Source organism: Convolutriloba macropyga, chromosome 6 (assembly GCF_964194025.1).
Source record: "Convolutriloba macropyga chromosome 6, txConMacr16.3, whole genome shotgun sequence".
Taxonomy (NCBI): Eukaryota; Metazoa; Xenacoelomorpha; order Acoela; family Convolutidae; genus Convolutriloba; species Convolutriloba macropyga.
The window spans coordinates 22,289,830-22,307,976 of NC_134473.1; the positions used below are offsets into that span (position 1 = coordinate 22,289,830).

The following is an 18,147-nucleotide window of genomic DNA, read 5'->3' on the forward strand; positions in this document are numbered from 1 at the left end:
AAGAAAGACGTTTACAGTTATTGCTACAAATTTGAAACATTCGAGGGCATTAAAAAAAAGTACCAGAAGAAAAGTAATTGTCAATTAAAAACGAATTTGATTGATAAAGACGAACTTCATCAAGTTGACTTAAAATAAATTGGTGAACAATTGAATGAATTCATCTAAAAAGTTTACACACTTGTGTTTTATTATTCTATTTCTAATTTTATGAAATGAGTTAAAAAACACAACGAATTATTAAAATTATTTGCAGTTTAAAATACATTTATTCATACCATTTTTATTTACAATTTTTCTAATTATCATATGCCCAAAAAAATGGGGTTCACAAAATTTCCGACTTAACAATTACCAATTTACTTTTCAAATTTTAAAAATCAAATTTTGCATGAGATAAAAACTTTAATGTAAAATCCCGCCCCGGTATTCAATGCGTGTATTTGGTTACGGTTTCAGCTTGTTGATATAGAATGCTTCAATTGTCATTATTTTTTCAACACTGCAAAATTTGTCAAATAAATTTCTTTCAGAGTTATGCATTGTACCACAACATTCAACGAGATGTTTTCTTACCGGAGAATCTCTATTTTGATGTTCTGAATTTGTATTTGTAACATGCCAGCTAGTTTGTCCAACATAGATAGAGCTGCATCCATTGCATGTATTTTTATATATCGCGTGCGATTTCAAATTTCTAACAAAATATAATTTCAGGGTGGACAAGGAAGTTTTGTATTTTCTTTTGAAAATGAAAATGATTCGAAAATTACAAAACTTTTCAGTCACCTCTCAAATAGTGCTGTTTCCTCTTTACTGGACAACTCAAAACAAAACACAAAGGAGATGACAAAGTAGATGATAAATTAAAAATCAAGCTGGATCAATATGGTGGAACAAGTCGAGAACTAATTGGACACTATCGAGCATCTTTGATTCATTGCCCATGTCAATTGTCCTCCTCAAATTTATGACATTTTTTGTAAAGGGAGATGCAAACGGAGAACATAAGACTCAGCAAATCAATATCTCATTAACATTGATTCGAGATGCATGATCTTGACATCTAATGGAAGAGATGAACTATCCTGCCAAGGACCCCAAACACCAGCGTTTATTATCAAGATCATAAGCAGAAATTTTTTTTGACCGTTCCGCAAAAAAATCTTGATAAATATTGATAACGCTATATTTGCTAATTGCTCTATTTATCTGTTAAAAGCTGTCAAAAAAAATCAGCTTTCAAGATCTATCTATCTTTCAACTCCAATTGCACTAGTCTGACATAAATTGTCGCGTAAAGGGGGTCGCTTTTTAGGAGTTTTCCCATTGCATATCCAACTCTGACGTTTTTTTTGCTTAAAAAATATGACCCCGGTAGTATATTTTTTAGTCTACTGAAGAGCCGTTACTGAAAATTTGTCAATCATAGAAATGCCGGAGTAACGATTAAACATGATATCATTTATGGGGTTCAGATGACATTCAGAAGTTTTCCCCAAAACCAAGTCTAAAATTTAATTAATTTTAACTTGAAAGATGACAGGTGGACAACGACATCTATTGCAAAAGATGAGCTATCTTGCCAAGGACCCCAAACACCAACGTTTATCATCAAGTTCTTATTATAAGATCTTTCACAAGCAGACAATTTTTTTGACAGTTTTCACAAGATTTTTAAATAACAATTAGCTACAAAAAAGTAAATCAATTCAGAAACCCTCATATGGATTAGGAATACATAAACTAGATTACCACTGCAGTGTTAATTGAATAGTTGCGCCACTTTTTTAACAGCGAATACCTCAAAAAAAAACTGAAATTTTTCTTCAATTTTCGAACACTGGGGAGGTACTCGATGTATTTATACCTCATGCTTCTCTAAATAAGTTAAAACATGAATTTTAACCCAATTCAGGACCTGTACTCAGCACTCGGGTGCAAGCGCACTCATGTCAGGCTAATAATTCACTCGAGGCGCTAAGATTTATGCTCTGACATATGCTTATGCACTCTCTTAACCTGTTCTGATTAGTGGCCATGGCTTTGAGTTGTGAAGGGGTGAAGTAACTGCGAGGTTGTCTGGGCAGGATTGTGAATAGAAAAGGATGCATGACATCTGTCTGCCCCTCTGGGAAATAATCCTGCATATACTTCCAATCGAACCTAGAATTTTTGAATCAAAGTTTATATCGAAACTTACATACTTTTAATTAATAGCTTGGATCAGTGACAACCTTTTAAATTGTTTGAACACTTGGATCAGATCTGATCAAACCAAACAGATGCAATGAAGAAACAGCGAACAAGAAAACAATATAGAGCAAAAAACTATAAAAAGATCAAAAAATTGTTTCCCGTTTTCTTGCCAGTCGTTGAAAAACAGGAGAAAACCAATATTAGAATGGTTTTGAAATCCAATGTCTGCTTTTTGCTAAGCTATTTAATATCTATTCAAAGCAACTTAAGCCTTTTAGATTGAACTCTGTATGACGTTATTTCAGCTCTTGCACGATAAAAAAGTTTTAGTCAGACCGTGAACAGACTAAAATCAAATTTATGTGACATCACGCAATATAAACTCTTCCCTATGAGCTCATGCAAGACTGCTTCATATTGGTACTAGATCTGGCAAAAAACATAAGTCTAGAAATTTGTTGCATAAAAACCGAAGCCAGAGACGTACAAAAACAAAGCAGATGAGGGCTTAATATGAACAAAAAGGGGAACAAAAACAGTTGTCAGCGTTTCCAGTTCATGATGATCTTCTGATGTGCGACTCCTACATCGGAAATCTTTAATTAAGTAGTCTAAAAGCTCTGTAATATTCAATTCATATCACATAATTACTTGTAAAAAACTGTTTTCAGAGCTTTATATACATATTCATATATATATATATATATATATATATATATATATATATATATATATATATATATATATATATTTGAAAAGGTACACCATCTTACAAATTAGATCGGCGCCCAACAGGAACTATCTTAATTAGCCTAAATGAAGATATTGAGAAGATGGTTGCTTTTGATATTTACTTCAGGTAAACCACAATTAAGTCCAATATTCGGAAACGGAAGTCAATGTTCTAAAACAGAAGTCGGATTTTCAAAAAGAAAAGTCAAAAAAGTTCAAGTCATTAAAAAAATTTTGTCCGCTTACAAATAACGCAGCCGGTAGAATACGGGAAACGACTCAAAGAGTCTTGCAAAATGATCTCTAATTTGAAAATATCAAAGAGAACGAGCCGGTTTTCCACCTATATTGGAAACTTCAAATAAAAAATAATAAATGCCTAACCAAACTATACTGTTACTAACTAAGCTATTGCTAAAGTCAACGTTCTAAAACAAAAAGTCAAAAGTATAAGTCATGAACAACTTACTTCAGCTAAAATAACTGTTCTTTTCTCTTCTTCGAGTCGTAAAACCCTGTAAAATCTCAGTAATCCTCTTCAAATCGCGAAAACCTGTAGAACCTCAATAATCCTCTTCGCGTCGTAAAATGACCCAAGGACTGATATAATAGCTACAAACATCGTATGAGAGCAATTAAAAACAGCTATTTAGCAAGTAATGCAAACTTGAGTGAGGCTCAATTGATTGACCGCAAGCAATGTATTTGCACAAAGTTGAGTTAAATTTATTCATAACAGTTTCGCTGTCGACACTATACAATTGACTCAACAAAGACGTAGAAATCGCCAACTTATTACTTATTGAAAACTGATAAGAACCTCATAAGTTTAAGTTTTTACGCCCTAAAAGTTTGCTTAGAGTCAATTTGTGATCGTTTTCGAAATTGTAATCTTTGAAAATATACTTATAACAGTAATTGGATCTGGCAGAACATTTTTTAAACTGATATTTTGGAAAAATTGAATCATAATAAATGTTTTCTAGTTTAATTTTTTTACGGTCCAGGCTCATTTTGTACCGGTGCAATTCATCGAACAACGTAGCCGGAAGATTGCCGGAGAATAGCCGCGATAGACGCTTGGGGCCTTCCATGAATTGAAACAACTGAAGAGATTAGATAGACAGATCGACCACCAGTCCTTTAATAGACCACTAGCACTAGACTTTTTGGATTAGCTTTGGACGGCCATTTATATGAAACAAATCAGCTCTAAGGAGAAAGCCCTAATAGGGCTTTTCAAAATTAGGATTTTTTCCGTTTGTTCACCCTCAGCTTAGTGAGCGCATATTACTTGCACCCCCCCAGATGCACGTGCAATTTTTTTACACTATGACTTACTATGTAATGGCACGTGCTCTGTAACTGGGGGGCGCATAACGTACTGGGGGGCACAAACGGAAAAGATCCCAAAATTAAAATTCGAAATCAAAAACTCAAGACTAATAATCAAGAATTAGGGCATATATGTTTGGCACTACTTAGATGCACACTATTGACCTTTAACAAATAAATGTTCTTAAAAGTTAAAATTCCATAAATGAGTTCAGAAGTTATTTTTTTGAGTAAGGTAAGTCATTGAAAAAGTCAATTCCAAGAAGTCGGGGTAAGACGAAACAAAAATCTATTAGATGAAGAAAAAACATAATACAAGACCTGAAATACAATTCAAAGAATTCAATGAAAAACTCAGACTTACTCTATCTGATCAGCAGATCAATTGAACAATACCAGCCAGAACACAAGCGAAGTCATCAAAACATTGAGAACTAAAAGAATCAAAACTAAACAAAAATATACTCATTGCCAAAACTCTTGAAGCTTTTAAACCTAAAGCAGAATTTTTTCCCTTTAAAGGTACCTATGTGAAAAATATGTTCAACACCATTTTCTGCTTTTGAAAATGCTCCTGTATTAAATCTGCGAGACCTGAAAAATTTTAATTGGCCCTTGAAGATCGATTAACACGAAAATGAACAAAAAATATATAGCAAAGAAATCAATTGCAAATTATAAGGAAATGTTGCTGAAAATCGTGATGAAAACATCTTCAGAATCATTTCTGTGTCTTAAGAGGCTCTCCAGTAACCAAATTCTAAGCTTTTAAATACTCATTGGCGCATAAAACGACAGGCAAAAATGATTAGAAAAAATTTCAAATTTCAAAAAATAGAATTTCGTTCCATTAAAACGTTGAAAATCATTAGATTGCCCCCTAGCAACTATTTAATAGCATACTATCAAACCCTGGATGAGGTTACCTGGCTACTGAGGCAAAAAAAGTAAAAAATGCAGATGTTTTGAAAAAACTTGAAAAAAATTGCAAATTTTATCAAAGAACTTTAAAAAGTCGAAAGGTTAAATTGTTGAAAACAAATCCACTTAAAAATAAAAATGATGCAGTAACTTTTTATCAGAACGTGGAAAATGGTTTTTCGCAATTGAGAATGGACGAATATCAAAAACTGACAAAAAATTTAGGAAGACTTCAAAAATTGCAGATTTTATCGAAAAAAGCTAAAATTCGAGACATTAAAACGTTAAAAACCATTATATTGTTATTAGAAACTATGCAGTGCCCTATTACCAAACTTCAAAGGAGATAGCTTTGAAATTGCTGGTCCCTGAAGCTGGAAAATCTGAAAAAATGAGAAAATTTTCTGAAAGCTAAAAAAATGAAAAAATGGTAAAAAAAAATTCTTAAATTTGTGATATTCAAAAGTTGAAACCTATTCCATGGCAACTAAAATTTTTTCAGTAACCTATTAACCAACCCCTGATGATGTTTTCTGGCCCCTGGGACTCAAACAGATTCAATATTGACAATAAAGGTCGAAAAATATGAAAAAAATTGCAAGTTTTGTCAAAAAGTGATGTCAAAAACATAAAAACCATTCGATTAACACTAAAAACTATGCAGTAATCTATCATCAAACCTTTTATCAAACCCTAGAAGAGTTTTTTTGACAAGAAGAGGTTTTTCATCGTCAAAAAATTGCACCATTTTGAGCCCAAAAACTCCTAAAAATGACTATTTAACCTTAAATTAAGGCCATCCCAGCAGCTGCAACACTATAAGCACTTGAAGGACTACCAAAGCCTTCTTTGGGCCTCTAATGGAACTTAATGCCCGCTGGGTTTTACCTGTTTATCCCGTTTTGAAAGATCAAAGTCATTGAAAAATGTGTAAACACATCTTAAAAAAACACAGCGCACCAATACAATTCAAATTGTCGCTATAATAGCTGCCTGGAATTGAGGACGCGGCTATTAATAAAATAATTCGATCTCAAGAGTTTTGGTGAAATAGATACTTAGACATTTGAGTAGCTAGCTCCATGAGTAACGAACAGTGATTTGATTGATGCTTTACCAGTTTATCCTGTTTCTCAGGACGAAAGGTCAAGAATTAAGACAGAAAATTGAGCGGAGCCGTTAAACACTAAACTTGTTTCGGAGCAACACAAAGAAAAAAAACAAAAAAATTTTTTATAAGGACAAAAAAAAGAAAAAAAAATCAAAACCACAATAGTCTTGCAAGTGCTTTCAAAACTTGATTACTGGAAACAATTAGTAGAAAATATTTTCTTGCATGGTAAATGGGATGAGAACTCTAAATATTTCAACAAAATTCCATGCGATTGAAATTTTTCGATTGCTCCTCATGAAATGCGCAGATTTTTAACCTTCTTAAAAATCCTAAGCATGTAAATTAAAATATATTTTTGACTAATCTCACGTCCTGTCAATTTATAAATCAAACAAGGCATCGTTCGATATATTTTTGTGTCCATTGGAACTTGTTCGTGCCTCTTAAGCATTTCCTCCTCTTCCTTAAAATATGGTTTCACAGCTTTTTGCTCACTACTATTGGAAGCGTATTCCAGCTTCGAGAGCAGTTCCTAATAATTGAGCCATCACTCCATAGACTTACATTTGTTGGTGAATTAATTGTTATCGGATTGAAAATGTGAAAATTTATAGGATGACAATAAAAGGTAAAGGTAACAAATGATTTGATTGTCGATGCCGTCTTCCCCGGGTCGAGGTGTCACCGCTAAAAATCGCTAAAAGATGTAAGATTTGCGGTGAATTTGAGTAAAAGTGTAAGATTTGCGTTCAATGCGATGAATGCGGTGAAAAAAAACTTTTAAGCGGTGAAAAATTTTTTTTCAGCGCTTAAGCGGTGAAAGAAAATTTTTCACCGCTACAAGCAGGATGCGGTGAAAAAAAAGTTTTCACCGCTACCACCAGAATGCGGTGAAAAAAAAGTTTTCACCGCTACCACCAGAATGCGGTGAAAAAAAATTTTTCACCGCTACCAGCAGAATGCGGTGAAAAAAAATTTTTCACCGCTAAAAACGCAAATCTTACAAAAATTTACCGCTCTAATTTCAACGCTTATCTTATATTCACAGGAAATATCATTGAAGTAAGTGACAGATGGCGCAGTGGATTACGAAGTTGGTCACACGCATGAGGTAGAGGTTCGAACCCTTGTACGGCAGTTTCTTTTTTGTAAGAATTCCGGTGAATGCGGTGAAAAAAAATTTTTCACCGCAAAATTCAACGCTATTCTTACAAAAGTTCACCGCTTTCAGCGCATTCAACGCTAAAAGATGCGGGCGCTTTGCGGTGAAAAAAGTTTTTTTTCACCGCTATTCACCGCTAATCTTACATTATTTTTTGTCAAAAGCTCGACCCGGGTCCCATTTATTTTGTTTATAATTTTGCTAATGGTTATAATTCAAGAAAATTCAAACAACCCGGGCTGACCAAAAGTTTTAATCATAGAACTTTCATATTATGGACCATTGACTTCATTATTCAAAAAAGTTTTTAAAGATTGGTAAAATTATAACTTTGCCATAAATGAGAGTTCTATGACTATAACTTTTTCATAAATGGAAGTTTTATGACTACAACTTTTCCATAATATGGAAGTTCTATGGTTACTACTCTTCCATAACAACAGAAAGGAGGCATTTAAAGAGTCTTGGTTTTTTCGTGAGTCTTCATGAGCTTCTTAAACTACAAGGGAAAACAGTTTTGAGTGTTTTTCTTGCAGAATAAGCAAAAATGGAGGCTCTCTCTTTTCTTCCAAGACATATAGCTAAAATTTAAAATCCCGGATAAGCCAGGAACATTATAGCACATCATAGAAGAAAGAAACAACGCACAATTAGAATACAGCACATGGGAGAAGGTGCCTGTAAGGGCACAAAGGGATGGACATTTAACAAAAAATCGTTTTTTTTTTTAAAAAAAAAATTTTAGCCCCCAGATTTTAAACGAAGACGCCAAACCAAAAAAGCTGGTGCCTTACAATCCTTATGGATAGAAGGCACTACCAAAACAGTATGGGTAACATTGAACAACTAATTGACCCAGAAGGTCGCATTATATTTTTTAAATAAGATTGACTTTTTGAGAAACCCTTGACGAAATTGCAGAAATTGAACTTATACATCAATTATGGGAAAATTTCTCATTCCATAGCCAACGTTAGCCTAACACACGATTGTCATGTCAATTTGAGCAACCAAAGCCCATTGGTAAAGAAATGAGAGCAATTTTTACATAAAGAACGGTCGAAAAATCTGCGTTTCCGAACTACACACTTTTTTATGTATCAAATTTTAAGCATTTACCCAGAAGAAATATGTCTGGGTGTTTTACCATCCTTATGGATAGGAGTCACCGCCAAAATAGTATGGGTAGTATTGGACGGCTCATTGGGCCAAAAGGTCCCATTATATTTTTTAAATAAGATTGACTTTTTGAGAAACCCTTGACGAAATTGCAGAACTTGAACTTATACATCAATTACGGGAGAATTTCAAATTCCATAGCCAACGTTAACCTAACACACGATTGTCATGTCAAATTGAGCAACCAAAGCCCACTGGTAAAGAAATGAGAGCAAATTTTACATAAAAAACGGTCGAAAAATCTGCGTTTCCGAACTACAAACTTTTTTATCTATCAAATTTTAGGCATTGACCCAGAAGAAAAAGCTCTGGGTGTTTTACCATCCTTATGGATAGGAGGCACCGCCAAAATAGTATGGGTGGTATTGAACAGCTCATTGGGCCAAAAGGTCCCATTATACTTTTTAAATAAGATTAACTTTTTGAGAAACATTTGACGAAATCGCAAAACTTGATGTTATATACCACTTCTGGCAAATTTTCTTGATTCATGGCCAACAAAAACCTAACGCACGGTTGTTATACTACTTTGAGCAGCCTAGACTTAGAAGTAAAGAAATGAGACAAATTTTCACATAAATAAGATTGACTTTTTGAGAAACCCTTGACGAAATTGCAGAACTTGCACTTATACATCAATTATGGGAAAATTTCTTATTCCATAGGCAACGTTAGCCTAACACACGATTGTCATGTCAATTTGAGCAACCAAAGCCCACTGGTAAATAAATGAGAGCAGTTTTTACATAAAAAACGGTCGAAAAATCTGCGTTTCCGAACTACACGCTTTTTTATGTATCAAATTTTAAGCATTGACCCAGAAGAAAAATCACTGGGTGTTTTACCATCCTTATGGATAGGAGGCACCGCCAAAATAGTATGGGTAGTATTGAACAGCTCATTGGGCCAAAAGGTCCCATTATATTTTTTAAATAAGATTGACTTTTTGAGAAACCCTTGACGAAATTGCAGAACTTGAACTTATACATCAATTAAGGGAGAATTTCATATTCCATAGCCAACGTTAACCTAACACACGATTTTCATGTCAAATTAAGCAACCAAAGCCCACTGGTAAAGAAATGAGAGCAAATTTTACATAAAAAACGGTCGAAAAATCTGCGTTTCCGAACTACAAACTTTTTTATCTATCAAATTTTAGGCATTGACCCAGAAGAAAAATCTCTGGGTGTTTTACCATCCTTATGGATAGGAGGCACCGCCAAAATAGTATGGGTGATATTGAACAGCTCATTGGGCCAAAAGATCCCATTATACTTTTTAAATAAGATTAACTTTTTGAGAAACATTTGACGAAATCGCGAAACTTGATGTTGTATACCACTTCTGGCAAATTTTCTTGATTCATGGCCAACAACAACCTAATGCACGGTTGCTATACTACTTTGAGCAGCCTAGACTTAATAGTAATGAAATGAGACAAATTTTCACATAAAAAACTATCTAAAAATTTGCGTTTCCGGCCAACACCTACTTTGTATAACAATTTTTTAAGCATTGACTCAAAAGAAAATTTTCGGGTTGTTATAAAATTTTTATGGATAGGAGACACTACCAAAAAATTATGGGAAACACTGAACAACTCCTTCACCCAGGAAGTCCTATTACATTTTTTAAATAAGACTGACTTTTTGAGAAACATTTGACGAAATCGCAAAACTTGATGTTATATACCACTTCTGGCAAATTTTCTTGATTCTTGGCCAACAAAAACCTAATGCACGGTTGCTATACTACTTTGAGCAGCCTAGACTTAATAGTAAAGAAATGAGACAAATTTTCACATAAAAAACGATCTAAAAATTTGCGTTTCCGGCCAACACCTACTTTGTATAACAATTTTTTAAGCATTGACTCAAAAGAAAATTTTCGGGTGTTATAAAATTTTTATGGATAGGAGACACTACCAAAAAATTATGGGAAACACTGAACAACTCCTTCACCCAGGAAGTCCTATTACATTTTTTAAATAAGACTGACTTTTTGAGAAACATTTGACGAAATCGCAAAACTTGATGTTATATACCACTTCTGGCAAATTTTCTTGCTTCATGGCCAACAATAGCCTAAAGCACGCTTGTTATAATACTTTGAGCAGCCTAGACTCAGTAGTAAAGAAATGAGACAAATTTTTACATAAAATACGATCTAAAAATTAGCGCTTCCGGCCAACACCTATTTTGTATAAAAATTTTTTAAGCATTGACTCAAATAAAAAAAAACTCGGGTTGTTATAACATCTTTCTGGATAGGTTGCACTACCAAAAGAGTATGGTTCACATTGAACAGCTCCTTCACCAAGAGGGTCCCATTATATTTTTTAAGTACAATAGACTTTTTTGAAACATTTGACGAAATTGCAAAAATTAAAATTATATATCACACATGAGAAATATCCTTGTTCCATAGCCACCTTTAGCATAACGCACGATTGTCATATCATTTTGATTGACCTGGACCCAGTAGTAAAAGAATGAGAGCAATTTTTACACGAAAAACAGTCGAAAAATTTGCGTTTCTGACCTACACGTTTTTTATGTGTCAAATTTTTAAGCTTTGACCCAAACGGAAAATCTATGGATATTTTACCATCCTTATGAATAGGAAGAACTACCAAGATAATATGGGTAACATTGGATAATTTCTTGACCCAGAGGGTACTAATATATTTTTGAAATACGATTGACTTTTTGAAAAACAACTGAAGAAAATGCAAAGCTTAGAGTTATTTAAAAATTATGAGAAATTTCCTTATTCCATAGCCAAACTTAGCATAACACTCGATTGCTATATCACTTTGAGTGGCCTGGACCCAGTAGTTAAGGAATGAGAGCAATTTTTACATAAAAAACGGTCGAAAAATTTGCGTTTCCGACCTACACGTTTTTTATTTATCAGATTTTCAAGCATTGACCGAGAAGTAAAATCTCCGGGTGTTTCAGGATGGATAAGAAGAACTGCCAAAATTGTAGGAAGAGCTACTAAATTAATATGGGTAACATTGAACAACTCCTTGAGCCAGACGGCCCTATTAATTTTTTTTAATTACGATTGACTTTTTGAGAAACAACAAAATTGCAAAAAATGACTATATCACTATACGTAAATATCTTCATATTATAGCCCAAGTAGCCTAACTTACGATTGTCTTACCACTTTGAACTGCCTAGACTCAATATTCAAGAAACGACAACAACTTCTACATAAAAAAGAGAAATTTTTGCGTTTCTGAACTTCTTTTCTCATTTAACAATTTTTGAAGTATTGACCCAAAGCAAATTTCTGGTGTTATACAAACCTTATAGACAGAAAATACTAGTATTCTTATGTATGAAAAAAGAAACCAGAATATTTTTCTTTAAAATGCTTCTGTCGAGAGAAATTGTGATAAGCAAAACTTTTTTCAGAAATATTGACACCGCTTTTTATTGCTAGAACAAGAAAAGTCTAAGACTTTAGTCCGATAAAATTTCTCTGACTCCCTTACAGTCCTCGCAAACTAACGTTTCATCATCCATATAAAATTTTGGAACATAACTTCTACAGCAGACACAGGGTTCGAACTGAAAGTCGCAGAAATTTTTGTCAAGATCTCCTCTGCATATGGGGCAAGTTGGCTCACGACCATCAAATTGTCTCAAAACGCTTTCTACCCACTCTTTCATTCATAGTTTGCATGGAACATGCGCCCAATAATCGTTCATGTGCAGCACAACATATTCCTGTGGAACTTTTTCAAGACAGAGAGGGCAGTTTTCTTCACTTGGTTGCATTACGAAGCACAATTTTCTTCAACAAAAACTGAAAAATTCAAAAGGCTTGCTCAGTTGCTGTGAAAAGCGCAAAATATCTATAGAACATGTGATACTCATTAGATCAGAAAACATTCAAGGAGCCGAGAAGGTTAAAATCAGAAACAAAAACAGGAAAATTAAATTTAAGCTTGCTGCATGAACATATTCAATCAAGGGGGAAAACCAGCTTCATGAAGGAAAATCCTGCAATCACTAGTAAAAGGTTACAATATCTAATTACCGATTCCGTAATCAACTGTTTACTGACTGAAGCTATCAATAAACCAGGCACAAAAGAAAACTGAAAACAAATTGAAACTTAACACTTATTTACACAGTGCACCAGTTCAATGATTCACAAGTGGTTTTGCAAGAAATGAAAGTTAAAATGGCAACTAGTCGTGCTCAAAGATATTCACTAATGGCACAACAAAGAGTTTTTCATTAATAAAGATGTGCAGAAGTTTTTCGGAGATCGCGTCTTGGTTGATAGTTAAAACATTTAGTGATTTTTTGACTTCATAGAAACTGCAAACATTTGAGCTAGATTCAATTGGTTTGTATTCCTTTACTAGATTGAACAAGTACAAAGAAGCAAAATCTTGCTTGTCGAGTGAAAAAAAAGTCGAACTTGACCAAATTGTTTACTTCCACGGGAGATGAAGGAGACAAAAGAGTTCTTGGAGGGAAAGGAAGATTCAGAGTCGATAGAAAAATTTTCAAATTTTTGGCTAGAGTAGAATTGCGCGGACAGATTTTGAAGGTCAGGTGGGATTTCTTGAACCGCATGCCGCTTGAACTTTTTTTGTCGCGAAATTGTAGACAGAGGTCTAGAAGTGTGTCTTTTCGAGGGCTTTCTCGATGCGATTCTTTATTCCTAATGTATCGCTCAACTAACACTTTGAGATAGTTAACTGTTCCTGTAAATTTGCATCGCAGCAGGTAATTGGCCGACTCAAACATCATAGCCGACGTGCACCATAGGAGGACAAAGCACTTGACCTGCCACGCTAAATGATTTAGGGAATGTAAGTTTGTAGAAAACACTTTGTCTGTATATGATTCAACTGTCAACAGGTGGAAACGTTCAATGAGTTGATCAGCAAGAGAACAATATTCCGTGAAAAATAAGAGCAACCGGATGGTATAACTCAGTAGAAGGAATCTCTCATATAAGTACTTGTCTATAAATCCATGAAAAACTACTGGTCCAACGTACAAAAGCCATACTTTTAGCTCGTTAGCCTTAAATCCTTCTAGATCTTCCAAATTTCGCAGCGCTCTTTTAAAATCAGAAGTCAGCTGAACTGAATCAATTACTTCGCAAATTTGGATGAGCACTGATTTGCTTGTCTTGTCCCTGATTAGAAACAGAATTGAATGAGTTACACCTAGGAGAACTTGGTGCATATAATCGATAGGGGCCGTCAAAGGTAAATTTTCTATCAGATCTGATAAGACACAAGTCCCTTTGATGCCTCTGAAAGTCTGAAGTCCCTCTTTTTGCATTAATTTCAAATATGATTGATGTTGCTCAGCTTTCCGCATTTTATTTCTTGGATTCGGGTAGTGCAAACCTTTTTTGCCGTCTCCTATAGGTTTACATCCGATAAGACATAGAGTGCAGCCAAAATATGCATTGAACTGCTGCATATTTAGTATAGACGCTTTTGCCGGTAGATCAGCTACCAGTAGTTTAACTTCAAATACTACATTCCAGGAAATGCCATTGTACTCAATTGACACGCCTTTACTAAGTCTGTCTTTTATTTCGCTGAAAAAGATTTCCCAATCAGGTTTGCCTTGTCCGAGCCACAACTTAGCCAGCACAATGTTTACAAACTTGCAGCGCAAAATTGGTGGCAAAATCAGCACACTGAGCCACAGTGGCCATAACGAACGTTTTTTTGAATTTACATTTCTTACACCGTCAGAATTCATTGTCAACGAAATCGTCATAATATTGTTTGATGCAAAAGTTTGGGGAACACTTACATCTTTAAGAGGACTACGTGATGAGGAGTAATCAGAAATTGCGGGGAAATTAGTTTTAAGTACAACCAATAAGTCCTGGACAAAATCCAAAGAGATACACTCGCCTTCTCCACATGAAGTTGATGTCTTTAAAATAGAGACTACGTTCCCACTTGCATCTCTTTTTAAAGATTTAAACGACGGAATCTTGTTTTCAGGAAACGCAGTTTTCATTAGTTTTATCCAGTCTGTGGCCTCTTCATCGGAAGTACCATGACGAGCAATAATTTCGTTCACACATATTGTAAAATTATGTCGAGAAAATGTGCAGATTGCAACAACATGTGATTCAGAGTTGTCTGAAGACTCTGAAGAGTCATTTGCACAATCAATGGTGCTGACGGAAAAACTTGGAAACGAATGATTGTTTTCATGGTTAGGCGATGAAACTAAATTTGTAGGCTGCAAAAAATCTTTTGTTGACAAAGATGTTTCTTCCGAGGAACCGCTGACATCAGAGTCAATATCGCCAGAGCTACTACTCGAATCAAAACAACGCATTTCAATTTTTTGCTTTGGATACTTTTCCTACGCTTTATCCGATGAATGGATTGACGTCGTCGTCGATAGCTCGCTGAACATAAATCAAGTCTTCGCCTGGACTCAGAGATTGAATCTTCCGAGTTCAATTTCTCTTGATGCATGTCAATGTGCACACACCGGCAATCTTGATTCCCTTCACCAAAAAAATTAATCCCATAGCTTACAGTGATTTCATCATTGTTAATGGGCTCAAGAATTTCCAACTGAATACAACGCCGGGAGTGGACTTCCTTTAGGGCATGTCGGCAATTCGGTTGACAGGAATGGTTCGCAAAACGAGTTGGGCCCAGCATGACCCGATCGAAGCTACAAGCGTCAGTTTTCCTGAAGATCGAGATGTCTTTGAAACTCGCCAGGGAATCTTGTGGAATCTTTTCAACAAACCCAATAACTGAAGGCAGCATCTTTACTGGGTGAGACTTTCGCGGTCTTAATTGATTCTCACCTACATAAAACAGACCGTAGCCACTATAGGCGTCTTCTTTGAACACGAAATTATTTTCTAGAGCAGCATTATATGAGTCTCTTAATAGAGCATCGAACTCCTGAAGCCCCGAGTCAGTAGTCAAAGCTTCCATATATTCAGCGGGCGAAAGCATTTCAACCAAAGTTCCAACGATGCAGCCATCATTTTCAATGAGTTCTTTTGTAATTTTTGCATCAGCTTGTGCAAGACTTAAGCATCTCAACATTTCAAAAAAACAAATTAGGTTTTATCTAACAAAGAAACTGATTCAACCACAAAATGTTGTTTCTCACTACAGAAACGCGTACCGTCACGAGGCAAGTTGTCAAAGACAAAAAACCTTTATATCAAGAATTATTAAAAAAAAACTTGACCCCGATCTATACACAAAAACGGGCCAATTTTCACAACTAAGTAATCAAAAAACTTGCCTTACAGAACCAGCTAGTTAAAAAGAAATTTGACCGCAAGATTGAATTATCACAGAACATTGTTCTGGAAAACGCTCACGGATGAAACGCACCAAAGAACTGATCAAAAGAGATAACAATGAAACAATTCCAAAGCATAGATTTTGGGTCATTATTACAGCCTCAATAATAAAAATACGATTGAGGAACTATCAATTATTGGATTTTCTTTGCAGAATCTTAAGCTTGATGTCGAGATCCATTTGATTTGCCGCATGACGAGCATCCTTATAGGCAGCTTCAGGAAACTTTGGATATTTTCTCCTAACTACCAGTTCAAACTTCGCTCGTTCTTTTTCATTTACGGGCAACCGAACATCTTTTCGACGCCTCTGGGCACCAATGATGTAATTCTGCAGTTTGCACTCCTCTCCCTTTCCATACATCGCACATGCAAGATGCCGCCCAAATTTGGCTGCGCTTGCCCCTGCCGGAACTAGCATCAAATTAATTCCTTCATGAATAACAGGCTCATAGGCGGTTGTATTATCAGCAGCTGGCAGCTCCCCCGTTTTATGGTAAGTTACTAGAGCAAAAAACTCTTCATTGTTGGCTCTATCTTCTTGTCGCAACCTCTCGAGGCACGATTTATGCTCATTTACCATTCCCGATAAATTTCGTTTGAAGGCAGCAATTTGACCAGCAGTTCCGGAGCGCTGCGAACGATCAAGCAAGTTTGGATTTGAAGGTACAAGCGTGGTTTCAGCTTCATCGCTGCTCATTTCCAAATCAAAATCAGAATCACCGTCACTATCCAAAGACCCTTTGTCTCGCTTCTCTACCGAATTCTTTTTAGCAACAGGTTGCTCAACTTCCGATGATGAATTTTCAAGAAAGGACATTTCTGAAATGAAACAGACATAAACATTTTTCAGTAGGCAGACAATTATTCTAATAGGATTAAGCTCAGAAAAAAATAATTAGCAGAAAACTCGAACGCGGTTAAGAGTAAGCAAAAGTCGAGCTTAATCAAGTTTCAATTCAACAAAAGAAATAAACAGATAACGCTCATGAGGAAGGTCTTAACAAATATCAAAACAAAAATAACAACAAATTGCTCCAATTCGAGCTTTTATTTTAAAAAGTAGAAGGAAACTAGTTTTGATCCATCGGAATGAAAGCTGGTTTAGAATGGAAAACAAAAGCATTGAGAGACGTTATGTAGTAAGCCTATATTAAAACAACAGCTGAAAAGAAGAAACAGCTCAACTGCACCTTTCTGAGTAGATAAAACAAAGAACGCGAAAAAAATGGATATATTTGAGCTCCAAAGTGATCTAAAGAAAGCATTTCTGTTTCAACTCAGTGCCAAACTGGTTGGCTCCAGCAATTGCTCGACTCAATGCCTCTTCAGTACAGTTTGTATAGTTCTTCGAGTTGGCTGTCACAGGCTCCTTGAGTATTCTTTCTCGTAACTTTTACGGCAATACGCTCATGAATAAGTTTACAGTTGTTTTCATTACCAAATATTTCAGCTGCAATTGTTCTTCCAAACACTGACGGTCCTTCATCAGTCGGCTTGAACCGCATTAAGTCCTTGCCGTTGAACATGAGCGGCTCATTGTCATCACGGTCACCAGGGTTGGCCTTGATTTTCTTTCTAAGACTTTTCAAGGACTCCGGCTTATCGCCATCACCCAGCACTTCTAGCAATCGCTTTCTCAACACTGCGTTTTTCTTTCATGACTTTGCGCATATGGTTTCCTTGCGCGTCGAGCACCTCATTAAATTTGCTTGTAACGATATCCATGAGGTCAGCTATCGGGCGGTCTTAATCCGTAATGTCATTAACAGTTGGTGCATTGCAGGGCGTTGAGCATCGAGATTTGGCCAAATCAACTTGTGGACTTTCATAGTCCTTCTCCACCACCACCACATCACTCGAGAAATGAATCCTTCTGTTGGCAGTTTTTTGACTGGAAACCCGCTTCTTCGCTTTCCCTGCAGTTTCTCTCTCGTTTTCTTTGTCTCTGATTAGAAAGCCACATTTAAACTAGATCACCTTTTCCTAACCCATTGAAAACTGTTGTCACTTTTTATAAAACTTCCCTTTCCCTATCAGCTATGCTAGAATCATTACTGCTCAATCTATCAAAAAGATTTTTCATTGACACGAAAAGTTATCACTTACTCGGTAGAAATATCTGGTATTTGCGCATTGTCTTGGGAACTGTTTT

At 35.5% G+C, this 18,147-nt stretch overlaps 1 protein-coding gene across 2 annotated transcripts in view; it reads right to left on the reverse strand.

Annotated features, from left to right (window-relative positions):
- LOC142341574 (uncharacterized) overlaps positions 1-18,147 on the reverse strand; it is a 106,328-nt gene that overhangs the window by 21,777 nt on the left and 66,404 nt on the right. The window contains exon 10 of one of the 2 annotated variants that reach the window (XM_075392620.1): positions 2,023-2,166. The exons of the other annotated variant lie outside the window; for it this stretch is intronic. Within the exon in view, the coding sequence (XP_075248735.1) occupies positions 2,023-2,166 (144 nt within the window). The remainder of the gene's footprint in view (positions 1-2,022; positions 2,167-18,147) is intronic. 2 annotated transcript variants of the gene reach the window in all.